The sequence below is a fragment of the Odontomachus brunneus genome, unplaced genomic scaffold (assembly GCF_010583005.1).
Source record: "Odontomachus brunneus isolate Ranch 3 - 2012 unplaced genomic scaffold, Obru_v1 Obru_scaffold_010, whole genome shotgun sequence".
In the NCBI taxonomy this organism is placed as follows: Eukaryota; Metazoa; Arthropoda; class Insecta; order Hymenoptera; family Formicidae; genus Odontomachus; species Odontomachus brunneus.
In genome coordinates, this window is record NW_022639460.1 from 3,144,460 (window position 1) to 3,166,394 (window position 21,935).

The window sequence follows — 21,935 nt, forward strand, 5'->3', positions numbered from 1 at the left end:
TTTTTTTTTTTTTTTTTTTTTTGAGATTGCAAGTATTTAAATCTGCAATTTTACGTATATAATTCTAAAGTACACTCACTGCTGTGAGATAACATGTGTCTGTTGAGTTTGTTCTGTTGAGGAAAAGCTTTTTCGCAAAGCGTGCACTTATACGGCCTGTACCCGCTGTGGACTCTCTCATGATACTCAAAGTGAGAATGCTTGACAAAACTTCGGTCACAGAAGGTGCACTGATACGGTTTCACGCCCGTTACACAGGCATCGTGGTAACATTTGCTCTTTTTATTGCGGAAAATCTTACGGCACACATTGCATTGGTACCTTTCTGGGTTGCTCGATACTATCATTATATGGCTGCGATCGCGAAGTTTGGGGTTTTTGCTCTTTTCAGCAGGCTCCTCGTCAAGTTGTTCTTCTGTTTTGCTATTCTGAACAGAACAGAAATAAATCCCATAATTAACTGACACAACAAGTAGAGAATTTATAAAAGCACTTAATCAATTGAATATAACACATCATATATAAAGTACACATTACATCGGCATTGATATTTCCTTACATGTAGATGCTGCAAACTCATCGAATCATTTCCATTTCTTAAATGAGCTGCTATATTTAGTACCATATCACTGGGTTCTATCTTCGGAATGTACAGTTTCTCAGAATCATTATTGCTGACTGTATTACTTATGGTGGATTCATAGGCTCCTTCATTGTTATTAAAACATGACATCTTCGTGACATCTTCATGACGAAGATCTGGAAGTCTGTGATCAATAGAAATGGAATTATAATGGTTTTCCTTGGATTTGTTATCTTTATTGATAACCAACTCCAATGGTAACACATTTTCTTCACTAGATGTTTTGTTCGTATCATCTGAACCACAATTCATGGATGCTTCTCCTGTAGAATTAAAATTATTAATAAAAATTATTGTGATATGATACAGAGTAATATAGTATAATATATATTTCAACAGTTTATAAGTTAACACATTAAGTGACATTAGAGAGATTTTTATTAGATTTCTTAGATTCTTTTATTAGATTTTCTAATAAAGAAAGAAATCCTGAGAAGTTATTTACTGTAATCTTGGGTATCTTCGGTACAACATTCAGCCTGGCAAGTTTTACATCCATGTTCCTCATACAGTAAGCACATTCGGCATTTGGTGTGGCCACAGCTATCCTTTACAAGTCTCAAATAAGATGCATTTGTAAGTTGCCCACAGTTTGGACATTCCTGACTCATTATAGTGCATTTGTTGAATTCCTTGGAAAATATCATGCTCTGTTCTGATCATTCTTTCCTACTATTCTCTGTACAAAATTATATAAGTGAGATTATTAAAAAGTATGATATACTTTATTAGATAATTTTTATATTTATATATACATATATATATATATATATACTCAAAGAATATTTAAAATAAAATATCAAATATCTTATAGTTTTCAATTCTAAGATTGGTTTTATTTTCTCATTACCTCAATGTATAATTAATTTGTGCGAAAAGGAAACATATAATTCCATTTTAAAAAATAAAGGTGACCTTTATATTCTAGAAGCAACTCCATCAAAAACACAGTCTTGTACTGATTATGAGAAATCATCCTAGAAAACATACTTGTAATGATTTAGTATATATACAACACTTAAAGAGATATTTGAGATGATAATTTTAAATATGTCATACTTTTTCTATATAATATGAATATTTGTATGAAAATAAATAATATAAACACTAACAGAATATAGTTTATATTAAAATATTGTTACATCTTATATATAAAGTTAAAACATAAAGAACCTCAAATATTGATAAAAGAATAAAAATTGATAAAAGAGACACATCTTGAGACTCTTACCTTACAAATTAAATTTGATTAGACTCCATGCAATTTATCGATATTAACACATCTTTATTTATGATGTTATAACCTTATGATTAAGACTACACATGTCATTTTGGCTGTTAAACACTTCTTAATATTATTCATTCCTTCATGAATAGTCAAAATATACGAGTATGTAGGCATGTTGTGTTGTTTTTGAAAAAATAACTTTAGAAAATGTATTTAATAAACATCGAGGCAATGACTACAATAGATTCGTTCTTTTCAACTGAAACGCCATTGCAAAAATTATCGGGTCTAAAGGCCAAATCACACTAGCGATTGGCGATAAGCCTATGTCACACTACGGATTGGAAATGGAGGATTGCGGATTAAAGATTAGATTTCGACGAATCAATGCACTTTAGTCTTGGCCTGCTTGGCTCCAATTGGTCAAGTTCCAATCTTCAATTCGCAATCCTCTATCTCCAATTCGTAGTGTGACACAGGTTACAGATGATTGACGATTGAAGATTGGAACTTGACCAATTGGAACAAGGCAAGCCAAGGTTAAAGCTCGTTGATTCGTCAAAATCTAATCTTCAATCGTTAATCATTAATCGCCAATTGCTAGTGTGATACGGACTTCTTTAAGAGCCTCCGCACAAGACATCTAATATATTAAATTTACGAATTTCTGTGCGTTGACTTAAGTTTAAGTATAGATATGGCTATTGTATTGTCAGTACTAGAGAACCTCTAGTAAAGAGAATCGCCAACGGGTGGGACCCGATTGACCACGGTACGATCGGACATAGATTGTAATGATTGGCTGCGTTCAGCAGAAAAAGCTGCTTTGCAACTGTTGTAAAATTCGTGAATCTGATTGGAGTATGCTCTTAATTTTGGTTAAATCCAAGAGCATGTACCAATCAGATTCACGAATTTTACAGTTGCAAAGCAGCTTTCTCTGCTGAACGCAGCCATTGATTCGACCTGGTAATTCACTAGATAATTCTTTGCATCGGTTGGTTGTGTCCAATCGTACCGCGGTCAATCGGGATGCTCCCCTCAGTGGCCTGATTTACATCGTGTACTTAATACGCGTAGTAACTTTTTATTAGATAATCTTAATATCAACAATGCATATCAACAGCGACGCATTCTCAATACAATACGTTTTGTTGATAAGTATTATACCAGATTAGTATTATACCATTGTTTATATATATCGTTAATATTAAGATTATCTAATAGAAAATTACTATTTAGTATCAAGTGCACGATGTAAACCAAGCCGGTGAGAGTGCAGTACTTTTATTGTACTGCCTGGCGCTATCTAGCGTTACCATGGAAAAGCTCGTTTTAACGGGTTTGAATTTTGGCTAAAATGATTAAATCTGTAATTTTGTATTAATTTTCAAATTTTCCGCTACGAATCGCTATTATTTTTATAGAGATATTCATAGTCGGATTTTAAATATTGAAAATTTTCTTAATTTTATCTTCATATAACTATTTGAAGAGATATAGAAAGAAATAAAGAAAATTTTCAGTACATAAAATTCGATTATAAATACCGCTCTAAAAACAGTGGCGGCCCGTAGCGGAGAATTTAAAACTAATAAAAATTACAGGTGCATTTATGATTACTTTGTACAGTATATATATTTTATATATATATATATTGCAGTTTCCATTTAATATAAATAAGTCTGTATCATTTAATTTTATTACGTACACTTTGGATTCTCATTTATGAAAATTACGAGCGTAGCATTCATCCAATGGAAACTTTACTAACAATGCTTGAAAATTGACGCAACAAAGTAGTAATAATTTGAAAATGGATGTAGATGGAGCATCAAAGAGTCGTGCCAAGTGAAATGCATCAAAACGCCGGCGTGGCCGCTCTCAAATTTCTCTCTTCTGGAAGTGTCGCGCCGGCCATTGCGCGGTCGTGTTTTGGTTCCGGAAAGATGGCGGACTCTTGTTTTCAAGATTACTTGTACGGAGCCCGACGACAATTTTGAAATATAATCTCGCGAAAGTTGACATGTCGTGCGCGTGATAATCTCAGCCGCAATAGTTCGCCGCTGTGAGAGCTTCGGTGCGTACGAGATCGCAGCGTTCGCCGCTTCGGCCCACCGGCGTCGTCTCGACAAGCGGTGGCCGTGCACCAAGCGTGTAGCACACAGGATTCCGTGTTCAGTGTAATCGAGTGAGTGCCGTCGGAGGATTTGATCGGTGCGTAAGTGTGTCCAGGAGTGCGAAATACGGTGGCTCACAACTCGGTAAGATGATCGCGCGTCACCGCTGGTTGCTCTAACCCCAACGGTGTTTACGAACTCAGCGCGACCGCCAACAACGCGATTTGGTTAGGTCGCTCCGTACAAGCTCCGTACATATGATAACGGAGTCGAGTGGCGCGTGTTCCTCTCGGTGGTTCACATTACGATGTGATGATCGAGTATCGCGACTGTGAACTGATCGTTGGATAAGACGCGCGCGAACTCACGATGGCGACTAGCGATTTCGACGTGGAGCATTTCGAGCGAAGACTCCAATCACTGAAGGATTCCCAGGAGTCTATACAGGGACTCTCCGCGTGGTGTCTGGAGAGAAGACAACATCACAAGAAGATCGTCGCCACTTGGCTACAAGTTTTGAAGAAAGGTAAATAGGTTGACATACTTTTCAACTTGTCTTTGGCTGTGTTCCTTTTGGGCGCTCACGCATTGTAAGCGTCATTCTATCTTTATCGCTTATTATATGCGGAAGAAAAAGAAGAGTGAAGTTTATAAGTGTTTAAAAGTGTGTGAGCACCCAAAAGGAATGCATCCTTTGTATCTTCTTATCAGATTCGTAGCAACACGACTGTAATACGTCAAGAACCAGTCACAACTTGTTGTCGACAAGTAATATCAATTTCTTTTGTCTCTAAAATGCTTCCTCTTTGTGACAGTAAAAGTGGAACATCGCCTCACATTGTTCTACTTGGCCAACGATGTTATTCAGTATTCAAAGAGAAAGAACTTTGAATTTGTGGAATCGTGGGGCACTACTCTGCAACGCGCGACGACAATGGTGCGAGATGAAAAAGTGAAGCATCGTATACTGAGAATCTTCAAGATCTGGGATCAGCGGCAGATCTACAACGAGGAGTTTCTCACCGATCTGTCTGGCTTGATCTCAGCAGCTCCGAAGAAGAAACTCGAGCCCCAGCCGACTGCTCCAAATGACGAGTTTCAAGCAGCTTTGCTGATCTCAACGATGAGGTCCTGCGCGACCCTGGAGCAGGCGACTGACGCCAGACTGCGCGATTTGCGAGAAAGTAACATAGACATAGAAAACGCGGAGGAATTGTGTTCGTCGTTAAAAGATAGAAGGCGCGTCGAGGACGCCGAGAAGGAGGTCGAATTAGCCGTACGGAATGTTGAGAATTACGTACGTGCTTTGGAAGCAGAGATTAGAGAAAGGGCGCAAGTGGTCGATTTGTTGGAGCAGGCAGATCAGTTTTACGAGACTCAGCGTGGGGAAGTTAAAATAGTGTCGAATGTGAGTATCTGATGTTGTGAAGTGACTCACTGTTCATTTTCTCACTGTCGTAATGTACATATTCTCGTTGATAGGCATACCGTAATTTCGGTAGTCGTGTGAAAAACCTGAAGAAAAAACTGGACGAACTGTTGCCGACTTTGGTCTCCCCGATACCGTCGCCCGACGTGAACGCGCCTTCGCCAAGTCCCGACAGTGACATAGAACTTCCGGGAGATGAAACTCAAGTGACGAATCAGTCGGGAATAATCGAGGTGGCGCCGCCGACTCTGTACGGATCTTATACTCATGAATACGATCCAATACCTGTACCTGCTCCCGAGATGGTACAGGGCAACGAGTCCGGGGACTTTACTAATAACTTTCCTTCTTTTATGGGAGGAAATATGGATTTTGGTAACATGGTGAGATGAAGCAATAATCTCATATCTTGCAGCGATTGCACCGTTTTTGAGCGTGTCTGACTGTATACATTACTCTTTGCTTCCTTTAGAGAAATTTGTTCAACGAAAGGTCCGCGACGCCTTCTGGAATGTCTCAACAGTACAATGACTCTATAGAGGTAGGGTGATATCGTTGATTATATTCACAGACGGCTATGCTCAAGTGTGCATAAATATACTTTCCTTTTCAGGCGAAACCTATAGAAGTGATTAATATGAGACCCTCGAAGAACGAGAAGAGCAATTCGGAGTTCAATGTATCTAGTTTCCTGAAAACGCTCCTTCCGTCTTCCGACGGGACACCGGATCCGGGTGCCATACCGGGTTTGGGCTTGGACGTATCTGAAAGTCAAGTGGATTCGCCGCAACGCCCTAACTACAATCATTCACCTGTGTTAGGGCAGCTTCCTGCAACACCTGTGATCTCAAGAATGATCGGTAGTCAGGGTGCATCATCCCTCGGCGGTTTGAACAACTGCCAGATGAGTCATAGTACCCCGTTGCCCGTTCGCAATTTGTCCAGTGAATCACACACACCTTCTCCGTATTCCAGTCAAAACAGTCAGAGCAATATAACCGGTCCCTTCGACGGTCCCACCAACACCAACACGGTTAATCCTTTACCTCCTCCACCTTTACCTCCTATCTTTCTCGATGACGAGAACTGCTATAACAAGCTGCCGCCCAAGTTTCCCACATGGACACCGCCGAACGAGAGCGTCAAGGAGTCTGTCAAGTGGGAAGAGAAGGGTACAAAAGCAATGCTCTGGACTTTTGATCGTTCGCTTTCACGTCATTGTGCGGTAATGCACTTCGTAATATAGCAAATTTTACTGTGTGTTCAGGAAAGAACAGCATGAATCCTCCTACGTGGTCTGAAGAATGCGACGACAAGAACAAGAGCTCGTGGATGGACGGCGAAGGGGACAGATGGGACTCCAATAACGACTCCACGTGGCCGGGCAGGACGAAAAACGAGATACTGTCCGAGACTCCGGAATCACCGCCTATATACGAGAAGGCCGGCTTCGTCGAACCGGTCGAGTATAACGAGCCGCAACCGCAAGAATCTTTGAATGCCACCGGAGATGTAGACCATCGGTAACACAGTCCTTAATTATCGTTGCCACCGCTTACATGGCATCTAAATTTTTTTTTTTATTTTATTATCCTTATTGTTATTTATAATATACAGATTAGTTTTTGAGGTTATTATACAACCGTTTATACAGAGTGATACCGATTCCATTGGCTATCGAGAACCAGTTGCCATATCGTCTTATGAAAGCGGCGGACGTGGATCATCGTAATCTGATTAGTCTTACCGGTAGTCCTGCGAACCACCACAATCTTGGCGACTCGTCGCTCTCGTCTTTGCCCAATAACAACAATTTGTGGTCCACTGGCGATCAAGATTATCGGTGAGTCTCATTAAACTTGCTACATCACCTACAACGTGACCTATTACGTACCGATGTTACCGCTTTTTTCTCTCTTTACAATCCAGGCGACACATGCAACCAGGTGATATTGTCGAAAGCGTAGATATGGAGATGTCGGATGACGAGAACGACAGCAAGCCTAAGGGCAGAGTTCTTGTCGATCTGCGGTCGCAGGATCGCGATATGCGTATAGGCGTGTCGCTATCGTCTTCGTCGCATTTAGATATGGACATGCGTATGATCCCCCTTCCCATCGGACAAATGCCCGGTTCGCGCGGTCAACTCGTGCAAGACGTTCGCCTGATGCACGCGGGTCCACCTCCACCGCCTCCGCCGCTGCAGTTTCATCAAAGTCAGAGCGGTTTTCGGCAAGAGCAGTCAGATTTTCATCGCGGCCAGTCGGCCGATTTTCACTCGAATCCATCAAACTTCCATCAGAACAGACCGCCACCTAACTTCCTGCAGAGCTCGCAGGATTTTCATCAAAATCAACCAGACTTCCGTTCGCATCATCAATCCCAGCAGGATTTCCACCCTTCTCAGCAGGACTTTGAATATCGCGACAGGCAGCACGATGTTCGCTCCAAGCAAGACTTTTTGACTGAGTCGTCGAACCGCGGCAGGTACTCGCAATCGACGGATCATCAGCACCGCGATAGTTTGTTGTTTCATAGGAACGATAGGAGCAATCGTGGTAGTCGCGGGTTCCCTAGGAGTCGCCGGGATCGATATTCCGACGATCATATCATGAAGCAACGCAATCTGGTGAATAGTCGCAAATCGAGATCGCAGGATCAGCAATTATCACCTGAAATTTTACCAAATAGTCGGCCACTGTTGCTACAACCACCCGACACTGTCGTTATTCTCGATGACGAAGGAATGCCGATTGGTATGTCGGAATTCAATCAAAGGGACAACACGGCGTCATCGACCGTCGTTACGGCTCGAGAGTCTCAGGAACCTCAGGAACGCGATGACAGCGATCAGAGCGCGATGTTGCCGACACGCCGGACGTCGCACGATACTCCGAGCTCGCAGGATTCCGAGCGCAACCAACAGCAACAACAACAACAACAACAACAACAACAACAAGGCTATCCGGTAGGCTCAAGTCTCTCGTCTGATCACGAGCGAGCACCGTCCTCAATCGGGTCAGATGATCAGCAGCCGATAAATCAAGTGACAGTTATTTCGATAACGACGGACGTCAGCGACGTACAACAAAACCAGTATGTTCCCATTTCAGAATACGAAGAGCACGTAGATTTAGAACACTCGATAGTCACGGAGAAGATTACGAGTGACGATAATGGATCGGTGCATGAAGGTCAGGACACGAATTATGCAGAGAACGAGCGATTGACGGGCGAGCAGCTGACGACAAGCACGAACAGCGAATTGAAGAGGCCCTCTGCAAACGGCAGTTTCGACGAACAGACGCATGAAGATGGAAGTAACCCCAACAAAAAGAGAACTCTGTTGCCGAACGGACCGCATATTCCACTTGATTGCGGCCCGAACGGCGGTCCCTCGCCGCACGGCACGTCGACGGAGTTGCACTCGGTGATACACGAGTACGACGGTCACGGTTCGCCATCACTATCGCCGAACTACCGACCGCGCATTGGGGTGCCGACGCCTTTCCCGCCCTGGCGAGGTGGACCGCCTCCCAGAGGCGGTAGAGGAGGATTTAGAGGTGGACCGCGGGCTCCGTGGTTAGACAGGGGGCCACGCGGAGCTAGTAATTTCCTACCGAGGGGACTGAAACGCGGTGGCGGACAGTTCCGTGGTAGTGGTTTCAGAGGCCGAGGACGAGGCAGTAATTGGTAGAGATAAACATCTCGCCGTAATCTCATATGATTTAATGACTACTGATAGAAACTGCAGTCGTGACTCTACAGTCGAACTTGGAGAGAAAGAGAGAGAGAGAGAGAGAGAGAGAGAGAGAGAGAGAGGAAACGATACAAGCGCTGCATTCATAGAGCAAGCGCCTTTTGTATTCTGTAAATAAGCGCACTGTCGATTTCGTGGCAGCACGCGCGATGCGTAGCTGTATGAATGACGAGTGCGCTCCTACACACATACGTATACATGTTGTACGCAGAAGCACGCGCAGTCGTACCCAGACGGTAAGACCTTCCGTGTTGAATGTTCACACATACATACGCACGCAAATACACACACACACCACACACACACACACACACATGTATTCACAGAAATACACACTATACACTTCCGTGTGCGATTGACTCGTCTATATAAATATATAAATAAACTATCTAGATATATACATAAATATAAATATGCGCATACATATATATGTTTCGTTAAGAACTTAGAAGTGTTATCGAAGCGGCTTGCGCATACATAAATACACGACTCACACATTCATCAAACATAATACACGCACGTGCGCATGTAATTGCTATTATCGAATTCAATAGTAATTAGAGCCACGTATGATGACTCGAGGTGCGATACGCTGATTAGTCGCTCCGATAATGACCACGCTACACTACTTCCTCGTTTAGATTTTCGTGTAAGAACTTGTGTTGTTCGCCGCGTATGCGTCTAGAGAGGACAACGGGTTAAGGGCACGTGTCTCGACGTCGAGCGAATCGACTCGTGTGTGTGTGGAAGAGTCGTTTCAGTGGGAGCTAGCGAGCGAGATTGTGCGCTGCGATTGACAACTCTAGAGCTAATAGTTCCGCAGAGAGAATCGCGGCGCTTCCAATTCTCGACTGAGGGTCGCATCGTACATTCTCGATCACAGGAATCGATTCCACGGGGGTTTCCTATTATTTCCCTCCCTCACCTACCACCCTTCCACGGAGAAATCGCTTGTTCCCCTTCGTCCTCTTCTCCGTTTCCTCTTCCTCACTTGTCTGCGTTTCCTGCCATTTGGTTGAGGTTCGTTTATAAGAAGACGAAGGAATGAAGAGACACAGGCGTATCGATGAAACCTTCAAAGTGTATTAATAAAATATAGTGTTTACGTTTTGGTTCGCTTCGTACATTTTCCCTGTTATTTCCGGAATACACTACGTAGATGAGTGTTTCTCGTGATAGATCGTACCACGTTCTCGTTCATAAAACGGCAATAAATGATTAATTATTCACTGAATCAGTCTAGAACGTCGATTTTCAATTGTATTTGTTTGCAAGAAAAAGTAGCAGTGGTTCGATATATAATGATGTTGATTCACGAATAGGCTATCGATAAGGTGCTCTGTAATTGCTAATATTTTTCTGTGGTTGTGATCGGCAAAAGGAGGAAATGTAAGAGGAGCGAGACTACGGGATGATATGCTTGCTTTGTTAGTAAAGTACGGGCTGCTTCTCTATCGTTTTGCGATTGTTCATCTAATTAGATGTTATCGCGTACGTCCTTTTTGCGGATGGGCGACGTATCGTCGGTCGTAAATAAGTTTATATATTAATAACAACAACCAATAACCATAATAACAACAACAATAACAACAACAACAACGTCTCGATATCGACCGACATGTCGATCGATGTTGACTCCTTCGATTTTGTCGACTAGTCAATTTTACGTATATTTACGTTTCACCGAAAGCAAGCGAATCGTTGCGGAGGAAGAGTATATACGGTACATCGATAGTGAGTGCGCACAGGAAACAAGTGTAGCAAACGCAAAAGAATCCGTGGAACTATATGATTGTTTAATAAAATAATAACCGAGGACTCTTTCCTTCCAGCTCTCAAGTTGAACCGTATTCCCGCATTCGATACATACGCGACGCATTTCGCTCTCGATAAGTCACCAGGCCCGTAAATGCATTTAATTACTAAGTACATACATATATATATATATACCGATCGTACCTTTTTCTTTCACGAGAAGACGAGAGCGACAAGCGTCACATGTGTGCATCCTCGTCATTGATTTTCTTTCGTAGACGCGGCACACAGACGCGGAGGAAAATGCGATATCACTTCAACTTATCGATCCGCCTTATTACTCCTCGCCCGCTTTTTTCCCGATCTTATTATGTATAGTAATGAGAGTTAATCGTGGAATCGGTATTTATCAGTCAGAGTGAGCGAACGAACGAGACGGAAATTGATCTCTCGATCCTCCGCAATCAAAGGAGATGAGACGTGAAGAGAGGAGAGAAGAGAAGAGAAAGGGAATGTAGGAGCGTGGAGAAGCATGTAAAATACGCGTCGAATACGGTACAGATGCGATGTAATAAAGGATGGCGTGTACTGTTCGATTATATATTCAAATATTATCTATATTACCTTCGTGATGATCTCTCGTCTCTTGTACTATAGCGTCGAGAGAAATCGCGCGAAATTTCTCACGTGTTTCAAAGTTATCGGGATTTACGATACAGACTGTCCCAAAGAGGTGTAAATTGGTAGTATAGAATAGAATATACATATATATATATTTTTTTCTATTCTTATCGTAACTGTTTGGAAAACAGCGCGTCTCAAGTTGAATGGTCAAGTTGATTCATCACGTTTGATTGAAAAATAATGTCCCGTCATTGATTTCGACTCTGTCGTATGAATAAGTAATTCGCATATTTGCTGCAACAATCAAATATTGACGATCGATTATAACAAAGTGACGTTAATGACATGTTTTAATGATCTTCAGTAATTATTGTATACCTTTCCCTCAGCAAAGATATCCTTCATTTCAATCGTCCCATTATTTTACCGAGTAATAAAAACAAAGAATGACCTTATGGTTAAGCCAATTTCCCGTTGGTGAGACAAACAACGACTCGACTCTGAGATCGATGATTCAAGATTTATCGACAAACGTGACTGATTGAATTTTTGTAAGAGTCGATTTTTTCTTTTTTTTTAAGCACTACTACTAGTATACATCGTATTTGAGGCAGCCTGTATCCGCGCACACGCTACGTTGCTCCTTCCAAATCTCGCACCTCCGTTGAAGTCAAGACAATGGAACTGTCCTTGCCGAGAGAGTACAAATTTCGAAAAGACGTCTCAAAGATGTTCTATTTTTTTTATTTAGATTTTTTTAGAAATTTGTACTCTATGGGTCGTTGTCTAGACCGTGGGAATCAAATTTAAAATAAGGGTTCTAGCTAGAGAAGTGCCTTTCTTATTGAAACGAATCTTACATCTTTTGTCAAGAGAATATATGTACAACGTATCATATTCTGATGTATAACAAAATATGCTGAGCGCTTCCGCAATTTAATTTAATTAAGCGAATCTACCCGAGCCGATATAAGAGATTGAAGAAGAGATAAAGAGGGAGAGAGAGAGAGAGTGAGTGAGTGAGTGAATGTGTGAGAAGAGGGCAGAGTGATCGATCCGAAGTCCTATTAATAAGTGAGATTTCGTTATCATATTAAATAATCTTGTACACATTATGTAGATTAATTAATGTACAATTATTTAATTATAGATTAACGTTAACGTGTTTTATATCGTGATATATAGAACAATTATGCATACTGTGTATGCGAAAAATTTTGTACATTGCCTAATAAAAATTGACTTTTATATATAACTTTATAATTATAAATTAGTTATTCGTCTAATTTACAAAATAATTTTTGTAGGTCACGTAAATACAATACGTATGTATTATATATATACATATACATAAATACATACATAATGTGTATATATATATATATATATATATATATATATATATATATATATATATATATATCGTACTGGCGACTAATAAAAACATCGATCAAAATCAAAATAAAATATAAGATGTGTGTACCGCAATTAATATAAATAATTGGTAGAGTAAGTGGGGTCATATATATGAATGACAGTGAAGCTTGTGATAATAAATATTTTATTCAAATCGTTAGACAATCATATTAGTCAATTGTTTCTAATATTTAAAAAATATATACAAAAGATATTTACACAAATAAACAAGCAAGCGATCGCTCTCTCTTCGCCGTTATCGCCTTTATAATATAAAAATAAACACATCGTACATACACACACACCCACGCACGCACGTACGTACACAACATACATATATACATACAACACATATATCTATATATGTATGTACATTATTTAGTTTCTTTCTCACAATCTCGGCTTTGTTTTACGACACGTGCGATCGTGTGCGATCGCTCGCAAACTAATGAGTCGTAACACTCAGAAAAATATGCGAACGCAGGGAAAGCGACTCTCCCGGCATCGGATGTGTATCGTAAATTTTTATGATGGTCAATTACATTCGAGTCAACTTCGAGTTCGCCGCAAATTCGCTTAGTCGCTTTGATCGTAAAGCGAAGAAAAAGTTTGTATTCTTCACGTACATTCCGCGTGACATTCCGTCACGTGTGATTGACAGTTATGTACTAAAAGGTAAATAATAAATTACACGATCGTGGCGACTTGCTTTCGACCGAGCGAATATGGATCAAGTATTACAACAATGGTTTTTGTACGCGGATAACAATTGTGCCGCGATATAATTACAATATATATAAACGGTCTCTTTTATTTTGATTAGCAGCGCAATATTATTATAAGTGTGGCCCGCGAGAAATAACGCACATCACGAGTCCGAGTGGAATAAATGATTTGAGGTATTTCTTATGTTATTTCACTTTCGCGCATGTTATCTCTTGTTCATCGCGTTCTTTGGTCTCTCGCACTTTCTTTGGTTTTTCGCTTTTTCGCGCTCGCTCAAACATTGCAGGGTGTAACGCGAGTCACTCCTTGTGTATCGACAAACGACGCTGAAAAAAAAAGCGAAAGAACATCGCACTCTATTTTAGACTGTGGACACGTTGATATATTAATATATTATATATATGTACATATCAATCCACGGGCAAATATTATATGACAAATATTATATGATAAATATTATATGTGCCGTTATAAACCTCATAGTGAATTGTTTATTGTTTTGAGACACAGTTCCCATGTCCTAACTATAGAAATAAAAATTTTTCGTCATTATCATGTATGTGTGTGTGTGTGACGCATATAATGTAATTGTCAATTCATAATGTATCTTGCGCGCGAAATCTCCCTTCTAATATATTTTCTTTCTTTATCATTGATATATTTCTTTAATCGTTCAGAAGCAAATATCGCGATTATGCGATAGATGTGGAGAGAACAACCGTCTGTACACCCTGCATGTTTTAAACTACTTATCGACTTATCAAAAGATTACGAGCATGATCAATTAAAACTAATTCGTATCGTGCGCTTTTCGTCACAACGACGTCTCTTCCACGGAATTCGTCCTTTCTAACGTTCGCTTCTCGTCGACACCGACGAAATACGTGGTGACGTATCCTTTTGGTTTGACCCACGTCTCACCGCGTAGATGACACTTTATACGTTGCTGTTCCAAAACGGCGGCTGTATCCGCGGTCACCTGAATTGATCGAAATTCGGTGAATTAGCTTTCACTCACTTTATTTGGTAGAAAATTAATCAAAGTCCAACCTGTATTTTCCCTGGTAGCCCGGTGGTGTCCATTCTGGATGCCATGTTTACGGCATCGCCCCAAATATCGTATAACGGTTTTTGAGCTCCTACGACTCCAGCTGTCACTTCTCCGTGAGAAATTCCGATTCTTAATCTACGTCACAGAAACAATATGGCTCATATCCAAATATCCCACGAGCAAATTTCTCATAATATTATCTTGTATCGTCTTTACCCCTTAAATTACACTCACTTGTGCGGCTTTGATGTGCTGAGGGATCTCGCGTTTATTCTGTCAAGCACCGTCATCATTTGTACGGCAAACTGTGCCATTACCTTGACCACGTTATCGTCGCGATTCCCATCGCTTTCGGTGCTACGCATTGAGTCACGTCGGCTCGCTTCCAGTCCGCAAGCTGCCATGTACGTTGTGCCTGAATGGATATGATAATGGATATGAAATACTGTAACTCTCTCCATATTTTATCACAACTCTATATCATATATCTCTCTTCACGTTCGCAAGACGCATAAATATACACACGCATGCGAACACGCTCACCTGCGACTTTTATCTTCTCTATACGACACACAAAGTACGGCTCGAAAAGCAGTTTGTCGAATTCACAGATGATCTCGTTCAAATCGATCAGTATGTTGCTCTCGTCGATCGACAGGTCTGTCAGAGACGCAAACATCACGGCGACATTACTGTGAGCTTCGTGGTAAGGCTCGTTCTCCTCGCTCCGGTTCATGTTCAAGTAGAATTCCGCTGGAAGCGAATCGCGCATTCATTTCTTGAACAATTAGTCCGATCTAAGCATAGAAAGACTCATACCAACGTGTTCCGGCAAGATGTTACGCAGTAGAAGTTTGTTGGCGTTCCTCGTGTGAAACGCTTCATCCTGTTCTTTCGTCAACTGACGTTTCCATTGGTAATCCAACCTGCTTAAATATCCTGCCTGCAGATAAACATTAATGAGTGTCAGTATACCAACGAATAAAGAACTACAGAATTCGCCAGAGTAGAGCTAGAGAGCTTCGAGAAAGACACACCTGACGATCGATAAGATGCAGAGAAAACGTGAGGAACACCACGCTCAATATATGCGCTATTTTAGAATCCAACTGAGGATTCCACGTGTCGCCCGACTGGAACATACGAAATATATTTTCGTTATAGTTAAAACGCGACAGTCAATCAGTTCGTACGATACCTGAAATATATTCGACCGGTGCACCCAGACATTCCATGCGTAGAAGGCCACCACGCTAATACCTATCACGAGTTTTAAAGCGTAGTGGACTCTCAAGAAAAGAAAGCTCGTGAGAATCGCCAACGAGCAGGTTTCCGTCATTTGCTGGAACAGAGATGAATGTGAAAGAAAGCACACTGAAGCTACGGAGATGCAAAGTTTGTGCGAATAGCAGTCCGTTATAACACACACACACACACATACACACGTACGCACGCACACACCATATACCTACTAAATAATCTTACCCAAGGTGTAGATATGCATTCCATCTTGCTGGCGCCAGCCGCTGTCACGCTGGATGTCGCGTTATTCGATGGATCGACATTTTCGCATTCGAACTGCAAGAGACATACTTTATTCGAATCGTATTACAAAAGGAAACTTGATAAAGTGGGAAACCACTTTTGCTTTCTAACAATATCAGTACATTAAATATTGTAAGAGTCTTACTATCATGTCGAACATCGCGCATGCCGCCAGCATTATCGTGATCACCAGATACAAGATTGTCCTTAAAAGGGCACACCACACGACCTGTTTCGTGAATCGAGATGTCAGAACTAATTGGGTTAATTAGACAGTAAAAATACAAAGTGTCGCAGTGTCTCCACCTTTACGCTAGTCTGGTACAAGAAATACAACAGTTTGTTTCGCGGTTGCGGAACGTGTCCCTCGTGCTCGTCGTGCCGGTCCTTGAAGCGATTCCACACAAAGTGCATCCACGTGAGCGGCATTAAAGCTAACAGAAACAACATTGCCGATGTGTAACCAACGGTCGTAGATTGATGCCATCTGAAAGTTTAACGGTCAGTTATCCGATATCCAATCGCTTTAATGGATCGATTCAATTGGATAGACTGATATGGCTGGTGCACGTACTCGGAGGACATGAACGTAGGCACCAGATAAATAAGCCACATGAAGAGTAGGACAAAGGCGGCGCAGCCGATGTAGAACTTGAAGAGAGGATCCGGCTCGCGCAGGAACGGGATCTCCCAGCTCCATTGTCGAAACGTCAAGAAGAGCGGATTTATGTGCTCCCATCTGCTCCACTGTCTGAAAAGAAAAAAAAAACGGAGCATCGATTTGCACAATATATAACGATATTCGGCCAGTTGTTGTCAGATGGAAAAAGATAACGCGAGGACTACTCAAAATCGACATATACTTACTCCCACTTGCTGAGAGGCATCTGATTAATGGCATTTTCCATTTCTGCGTCTGCCGCTTTTAGCATCAGGTGATAATCTCGCAGGCAGGAGTCCATAAAGTGCGTTCGCCGCCTATACGTGCCCGCGAAAACATCTGCCTGATTGTTCAACGACGTGGACGTCAGTCGTCTACTCGTTCTGGAGCTGGTGCTGACGTTGGTGTTGGAGCGCGTGTAGAACTTGACGTAATGCTTGTTAGCCGGCGGCGGTGAGTCCGATCTAATAACCGTCAAAGTGTTCTCGCTGTTCTGCAACAAGGTTCGCCTGTCAACGATGCGAAACACTCAATGGGAGTTCGCTCGACGAGAGGACAGTGTAAGACCAGTGGCGTAGGAGTATTCGAGATATTACGAGTATGTCTGCGAGCGAATATAACGAGAGAATGTGAAAGAAATAAAGTTGCATTCTTGAGAATGCGAACCGATGTTAGATACAATTTAGGATTTTCCTACGCCACCGGGAGACACGCACCTGCTGCTGCTGGACCGACGTTTCCGGTAAGGATGGCGTGATGAGGTAGCTGCGTATGCCATATTTCTTGAGAACTTCATCGTTCAACGTCTCGACCGGAACGCAATCGTACTCGCTCCGGTCCACCAGATCCAACGTCTGCTGAGTCACATGAACCTTGCCAGGTTTGCCGGTCTGCTCCATCTTGTTCGCTATCACCACGTCGCGTGACCAAACGTCGTACTGCCACTTGTTCGCGCCTAAGATTCCGGATATTATGTTGCCGGAGTGCACGCCGATTCTCATGTTTACGTCTACGCCGCTCTCGCGACGGACTCGTGCTCTCACCTCGTTGATGATTCTTATCATGTCCAGGCCTATCGTTTCGCAGAGCAAAACGCAGATTCCATCCAGGAAGAAAAAAGAAAGATTCGGAAGTATTTATCTATCTATTCGTTCGGCACACACACACACACACTCAGGATGACGCATAACGCGAATGTAAATAGATCATTTACCGAGATCGACACAGCTCTTGGCGTGCTGAGAATTTGGCGTGGGCACGCCACTCACGCAGTAGTAACAGTCGCCCAAGAATTTGATTCTGAGTACATTGTGTCTTTCCGACGCCTCGTCGAAGCTGCCAAACAGGTCGTTCAAAGTCTCTACGAGTTTCCGTATCGGCAGCGTTACGGTCAGACCGGAAAAGTTCACCACGTCCGCGTACAAGATGCTCACATTGTCGTGCGTTTCCACCCACAGATCACTGAAAAGAGAAATGATAACAAATCCAGCGATTCTTCGAAACAAGATGTCTTGGATCTTTCTTACTTGTGTGGCCTCCCTTTTGGAGGTGGCTTCTTGTGCTCCTCTATGAACTTGAAAATGTCCCTGAAGTCTTTCTTGATTTTCGCCACTATGTGCTGCGGCAGTATACTTCGCGTCAATTGTTCCTGCAAACGTGACGACGTTGCACGTGTAGAATTTCTCGACAAGCAATCGCGGAAAAAGCAACTCTGGGACATAATAATACGCGAGGAGAAAAAGGGATTCGTGGGCAGAAAAATAACACTAAGATTTTGCCTATTATCTAATATAATTATCTCTTTTTTCTTTCACGATATAATATCTCTCACCGAAGAGAGAATTTCTCATCTTTCGGCTCTGTTATATTCTCTTATATCGGTGAGATTTTTGGATCTTTTCGTGTCATTTATGGACTTACTTCTTGGTCCTTTTCATAGTTGAGCCTGAGTGTGGACTCGACGCATTTCCGCCTGTCCAAGAAAGAACGTCTAATAACGACCTCGTTCATGAACCTGAAGTATAGTCCGAGCCCGTTCACGCACACAAAGTATATCGTGTCGGTGATGATCTGTGAGGTACAAGGGAAAAGAAGAAGAAAAGTATGTCATATAGAGTCATATCACCGCTCCTCGTTCTTAGGCTATGTTTACTTGGTCAATCACGCGGCGGCTTACGTCAAACGTTTGTATCATTGGCGGAAGGTTTACCTTGGTAACGTAATCGGGCGTGTTTTGGTAGGTGATTAACGACAGAGTCGCCAGGTAACACATGGTGGCTGTAATACCGAGCACGAAAGCGTGCAGATTCTCGGTGAGCGGTAGGAATACATAACACGCGAGAAGCGCGTGCGTCGCGTACGCCGGTCTGAAAAATGAAAGAACAATTATACAACCCAATTATATACGATCCATTCCCCCGACGGGAGCAAGTACGCGAACTTAATGCGCTCGTTAAATGGAAATTGAACGACGAGAGAAAAAGTAATCGCTGCCACAACGAACAGCAGCATTTTGGATTTTACGAGAGCAATCTTCTGTCGCGATCACGTGAAGATCGCGAAGTAAGCTACTACGTTCATTAAATTTACGTAAGCGATGTAGGACCACGTTCCGTAGGAAGTTCGTTAGATCGCTGTAGTTCGCGAGGTTCAACGACGGTTCAATAACTGCTTTCTTCAGGCGACAATAACTGCTTTCCTCGTCGAACCCTCGTCGGTAGTACCTTATCGGGATATTCTCGGCAAGGGTGTAAAACAGAGGAATGGCCAAGTCGCCGATGACCAGCAGCACGACGATCAGACAAGACAGCATAACCGGCAAGTACGTGTTCTTTGCGATAATTTTCGATCTGAACGACAGGGCGATCACTGGACAGAGCAAGGCGCCTACGGTGCAGTAGACTACGACATCCGGCAGGCATTGCTCGAACGGGATCTGAAGAGAGAAGTTATTTCAACACCATCGTCAGTTTACAGTTATTCTCATAATTCGTATTACGATAAGACCACTGTGATTCCTCGAGCTTACCATTCCGATCAAAGTCAGGCAATATGTAAATCTGAGCACCAGTTGCAGTAAGACGAACAGCGAGAGATAACCATACTGAAGTCTCCTCTGATAAATCGTGTACAACTTTTCCAGGCTCTTATACTTGAATTGTTTCTGAAAGTAAAAGCTCGCGTAAGATCACAATCATACGTTCGTCACGCTGACTAATTACCGCAGATAACCGCGATTATTCCGGGTGTTCTCGATATGAAATGTGTTTATCGTGGTGGAATTGCATATCCTCTATCTCAAAGATAGAGACTTCACACTCATTCACAGAGGAAGCGAACAATAGTACTCACGCTTAGTAGGACTTCAAAGATGTTCAAGGCCGTCACTGATCGCTAAACGCGGAACTGTTGACTTATTTCAGCGAGTAACTAAAGATAAAAAGGCGAAAATATCCCCTTTATTCTACCAAAGATACGCTTTAGACGAAGATTCTTCACGTGAGTGTTGTATATTTCGCGTCTCGTTTCTGCATAAAGCAACAAGATCGCGCAAAGTTGTCTTTCTGGGGCGAGTTTATATCGGGACAGAGATGTCCTTTTATATCGCAGCAGAAGTCCCCTTTTATATCGAAACGATGATATCGCTTTTAGCATGAAGTTATATTTTTAGCTTGTATCGGAAGGAGGCGAACGAACGGAGGACGCTCTGTTACGGCGCACAGCGGTAACTCTCGTTCTTCCTCTCACCGAGAGAGAGAGAGAGAGAGAGAGAGAGAGAGAGAGAGAGAAGGTTCGCAATGACCTACACGAGAGCGCGCAGGATATTCAACGTTCTTCTTCCTCTGTGACGACTTGCGAATACGTTTGACAGTCAAATAAACGACAATTAACGATAACTTGTCATCTTGACGCGTTCTTTCGTTCTTTTGCACGTCACGTAATCTCGCGGGATGCACCACAGCACGCGGCCACGAGAATCAACGAGGCACTTTTCCTTTTCTTTTTAACTAATAAACGCAACGCGACGGTGTCTTCTTCGTTTATTCGCTCGTTCGTCCGCCCGCGACGGTCGCCGGCGATCTGATAATTGTGTGTGTGGTGCGCGCAAATTATGCGGCTAAGCTCGTAAAAACGACAAACCGCATCCGTCTCGTCAGGCGCAGTCGCGCGCTACCGACCGTCCCGCATGCACGACGAGCTATTTTTTCTAGCACATTTATTGCTTTCAGAACGCTTCATAGCTGCAGGCGTAGCTGTTACGCCGGAGAACACCCCCTGTTATATCTTTAAGTCGATGAATAATTCGTTTCTACCTACTTGACAAGGAGAGACAAACTTCAAGTTTACAGGGAGAAAAAGATTAACCTGATTAACGATTAAAAATGAAAAATTTAATACCAATTCTCAGATCCATCTCAGTTCTCTCATAAAATCGGAGGATGTATCACTCGTCACGGACAGATTCCTTTCGCTGTCGCTAAATATATGTAACGCGCGTGTACGAGCTATAGCGCGTAATTTTTGCGCAATTTCGTTGCTACGGTCGTCGATGTGGAGCTCTCTAATGAGATGTATCGTCAGACCGGCGGCCAACGACACGCAGATAACGCACGACGTCGATTATCGGCGATCGACGCAGGATCGGCAGGGTGATGACAGAGGAGAGCGTCCGTCCTCTTTTTATTCTCTCTTTTGCTCGCGATAATCACACGCGAATTTTCAGCTGAGAATCCAAAATACGCGCCGGCAATCTTGTTGTTCGACGAGAGCGCGACTTTTCGTAATAGCGACCACACCCGCCGAAAAATCACACGTCCGTCGAAAATGTGCGGTGCCTGCAAGCTGTGCTTGAAGGTGTCTCCGCTCGTAGCGAGGCAAACATGCTTCCATGCGTCTGGCGCGCTTGCGTTTTGCCCGCGTTGTCGCAGCTTGGTGAGCCTCTCTCTCTCTCTCTCTCTCTCTCTCTCTCTCTCTCTC

The 21,935-nt window shown here is 42.5% G+C and overlaps 3 protein-coding genes across 10 annotated transcripts in view; 1 reads left to right on the top strand and 2 right to left on the bottom strand.

Moving 5' to 3' along the window:
- Positions 1-2,150, bottom strand: part of LOC116840637 (zinc finger protein 816-like) — a 4,216-nt gene extending 2,066 nt beyond the window's left edge. Inside the window, exons 1-5 of one of the 2 annotated variants that reach the window (XM_032807579.1) lie at positions 1,875-2,150; positions 1,494-1,620; positions 1,089-1,322; positions 560-906; positions 80-428 (exon numbers count right to left, since the gene is read on the bottom strand). In XM_032807579.1, coding sequence (XP_032663470.1) covers positions 80-428; positions 560-906; positions 1,089-1,290 — 898 coding nt within the window. In that variant the 5' untranslated portion in view covers positions 1,291-1,322; positions 1,494-1,620; positions 1,875-2,150. The remainder of the gene's footprint in view (positions 1-79; positions 429-559; positions 907-1,088; positions 1,323-1,493; positions 1,621-1,874) is intronic. The other variant, XM_032807580.1, reaches the window with a different exon arrangement.
- A 2,210-nt stretch (positions 2,151-4,360) lies between these two features.
- LOC116840634 lies at positions 4,361-12,814 on the top strand. 3 transcript variants are annotated; one of them, XM_032807571.1, is made up of 9 exons: positions 4,361-4,517; positions 4,807-5,399; positions 5,474-5,803; positions 5,893-5,961; positions 6,034-6,592; positions 6,667-6,943; positions 7,075-7,263; positions 7,350-8,388; positions 8,534-8,706. In XM_032807571.1, the coding sequence occupies exons 1-9, from the start codon at positions 4,361-4,363 to the stop codon at positions 8,549-8,551; spliced, it is 3,231 nt and encodes a 1,076-aa protein (XP_032663462.1). In that variant the 3' UTR covers positions 8,552-8,706. The 3 variants fall into 3 exon arrangements, with proteins under 3 accessions (XP_032663462.1, XP_032663460.1, XP_032663461.1); XM_032807569.1 differs by having other exon boundaries at positions 7,350-12,814; XM_032807570.1 differs by having other exon boundaries at positions 6,688-6,943; positions 7,350-9,117.
- Positions 12,815-13,772: 958 nt separating this feature from the next.
- LOC116840635 (adenylate cyclase type 2-like) overlaps positions 13,773-21,935 on the bottom strand; it is a 14,820-nt gene continuing 6,657 nt past the window's right edge. For 2 of the 5 annotated variants that reach the window (XM_032807574.1, XM_032807573.1), the window contains exons 3-21: positions 19,987-20,121; positions 19,682-19,893; positions 19,168-19,324; positions 18,879-19,028; positions 18,485-18,606; positions 18,172-18,419; positions 17,675-18,030; positions 17,165-17,451; positions 16,872-17,048; positions 16,604-16,784; positions 16,443-16,526; positions 16,238-16,330; positions 15,951-16,094; positions 15,790-15,885; positions 15,572-15,695; positions 15,296-15,505; positions 14,987-15,167; positions 14,752-14,887; positions 13,773-14,680 (exon numbers count right to left, since the gene is read on the bottom strand). In XM_032807574.1, coding sequence (XP_032663465.1) covers positions 14,516-14,680; positions 14,752-14,887; positions 14,987-15,167; positions 15,296-15,505; positions 15,572-15,695; positions 15,790-15,885; positions 15,951-16,094; positions 16,238-16,330; positions 16,443-16,526; positions 16,604-16,784; positions 16,872-17,048; positions 17,165-17,451; positions 17,675-18,030; positions 18,172-18,419; positions 18,485-18,606; positions 18,879-19,028; positions 19,168-19,324; positions 19,682-19,893; positions 19,987-20,121 — 3,258 coding nt within the window. In that variant the 3' untranslated portion in view covers positions 13,773-14,515. Of the gene's footprint in view, positions 14,681-14,751; positions 14,888-14,986; positions 15,168-15,295; positions 15,506-15,571; positions 15,696-15,789; positions 15,886-15,950; positions 16,095-16,237; positions 16,331-16,442; positions 16,527-16,603; positions 16,785-16,871; positions 17,049-17,164; positions 17,452-17,674; positions 18,031-18,171; positions 18,420-18,484; positions 18,607-18,878; positions 19,029-19,167; positions 19,325-19,681; positions 19,894-19,986; positions 20,122-20,309; positions 20,388-21,356; positions 21,904-21,935 lie in introns of those variants that run through there. The other 3 variants (XM_032807576.1, XM_032807575.1, XM_032807577.1) reach the window with 3 other exon arrangements.

Bases quoted from the DNA above. Each gene is read 5' to 3' on its own strand.
- LOC116840634 (XM_032807569.1), top strand. From the start codon at position 4,361: ATGGCGACTAGCGATTTCGACGTGGAGCATTTCGAGCGAAGACTCCAA. The intron at 5,804-5,892 runs GTGAGATGAAGC...TGCTTCCTTTAG, and splicing joins ATATGGATTTTGGTAACATG to AGAAATTTGTTCAACGAAAG. The intron at 5,962-6,033 runs GTAGGGTGATAT...TTTCCTTTTCAG, and splicing joins AGTACAATGACTCTATAGAG to GCGAAACCTATAGAAGTGAT.